Source organism: Rhea americana, unplaced genomic scaffold, assembly GCF_003343005.1.
Source record: "Rhea americana isolate MKP2758 unplaced genomic scaffold, rheAme1 scaffold_1430, whole genome shotgun sequence".
In the NCBI taxonomy this organism is placed as follows: Eukaryota; Metazoa; Chordata; class Aves; order Rheiformes; family Rheidae; genus Rhea; species Rhea americana.
Window position 1 is genome coordinate 292 of NW_028185518.1, and position 1704 is coordinate 1995.

Sequence of the window (1704 nt, forward strand, 5' to 3'; positions counted from 1 at the left end):
GGTTCTAGGTTGCTCAACAGGAGTTCCAGTTGCCCCTGTGGGGTTCTAGGTGCCCCAGCAGAGGTTCTGTGTGCGCCAAGGGGGGATGCAGGTGGCCTAAGGGGGGACCAGATGCCCTGAGTGGGCTCTAGGTGCTCCATGGCAGGGTCTTTGCACCCCGAGGGGGGATCTAGGCGCCCCACGTAGGTTCTCGGGGCCTCGCCTGGGTGCCTCGGGCGGGTTCTAGGTGTGCAGGGGGAGGAGCCGCGTGCTCCGGCGCGGGTGCTAGGTGCCTCGGAGCGCTTACGCCCCCCCAGCGAGGCGTGGCCCTGCTCTCCCGCCCCCGCCCCGTCCAGATCAGCAGCTTCGAGGTGCCCGTGAGCTTCGCCGTCGTCTCCTACGCCAGCCGGGCGCGCGTCGTCGTCTCCACGGCCGACGACGAGGCCGGCGACGCCGACGAGGTCCTCGCCAAGCTGGAGGCCATGAAGTTCGGAGGTCGGCCGGCGGCGAGTCGGGCGCCCCGGGGCCCCGGCCCCGCGCCGGGGGGGTCCCGAGCCCGGCCGGAGCCCCCGGCTCTGCTCCCCTCCCGGCAGATCACAGCGAGGCGACGGGGACCAACATCCACGGGGCCATCATGGAGGTCTACCACATGATCCTGTTCCAGCAGCAGCGGGCGGCGCGGCGGGGCGAGCCGGAGGCCTGGAGGAGCGTCCGGCACGCCGTCCTGCTGCTGACGGACGGTGGGGACGGAGCCGGCGGGGCGCCCGGGCGCCGCCGGGGCCCCGCGCTCACGCCCCGCTCCCGGCCCCACAGGCAAGTTCAACGTGGGGGGACACCCCCGCGACGCCGTGGCCAAGATCGAAGACGTCCTGGAGATCAAGCCGGACCGGGAGGACTACCTGGGTGGGTGCTCCCGCCGGCTCCGGCGCCTCCAGGCCCCTTTTAGCAGCCTCCGGGGTGGTTCTAGGTGCCTCAAGGCCGGGTCTAGGAGACCTGGGGCAAGTTCTAGGTGCCTCAAGGCCCCTTCCAGCTCTCTCTGAGGTGCTCCTGGTGACCTCGGGCAGCTCCAGGTGCCCCAGGGCTGGTGTTAGGTGCCTGGGGTGGTTCTAGGTGCCCCAAGGCATACTTTAGGTGCTAGGGTCGTGGTTTTAGCTACCTCAAAGCTGGTTCTAGGCGCCTCGAGGCTCCTTTTTGCTACATCAGGGTGGCTCTAGCGACCTGAAGGGCTGGTTCAGGGTGCCCCAAGGGCGGTTTTAGCCGTCTCGGGGCTGGTTCTAGGTGCCCGGAGGGCGGTTCTGGGCGTTTCGAGGGTGGTGCCACCATCTCAAGTGCGTTTTGGGTGTCTTGCACCTGGTTGAGCTGCTGCTTCGGCGGGGGTGGCGACCGCAAGGCCCCCGTGGGCCGCTTCGAGGCGGGGCGAGAACCTCGCGGGCGGTTCCGGGTGCTCCGAGGCCGATCCAGGGGCCTCGGGGGGGGGGAGCCACTTTGGGGCTGGTTCTGGGTCTCTCCAGGGTGGTTCTAGGTCCCCCCAGGGCCGCTTTAGCCACCTCCAAGGAGGCGGCGGCTCCCCGGCCGGCCGGTTCTAGGTGCCACAACCCGCGTCGGCCGTTCGGGAGCCGCCGGCTCGTCCCTCGGGCCTCTCCGGCCCCGAAATACCGGCGCCGGGGCCTCCGGCCGGCCCCCGGCGCCGTGGCCGGCCCTGACCCCGGCGCTCTCCCGCCCCCG

General features: G+C 71.1%; 1 protein-coding gene across 1 annotated transcript; it reads left to right on the plus strand.

Moving 5' to 3' along the window:
• Positions 1-335: 335 nt before the first annotated feature.
• Positions 336-882, plus strand: LOC146599198 (complement C2-like; the record flags this gene model as incomplete). The annotated part of the gene is made up of 3 exons (XM_085299026.1): positions 336-474; positions 573-719; positions 793-882. Coding segments are annotated over 3 exons (376 nt in total), but the record flags the coding sequence as incomplete, so codon positions are not given.
• Between the last annotated feature and the right edge of the window lie 822 nt (positions 883-1704).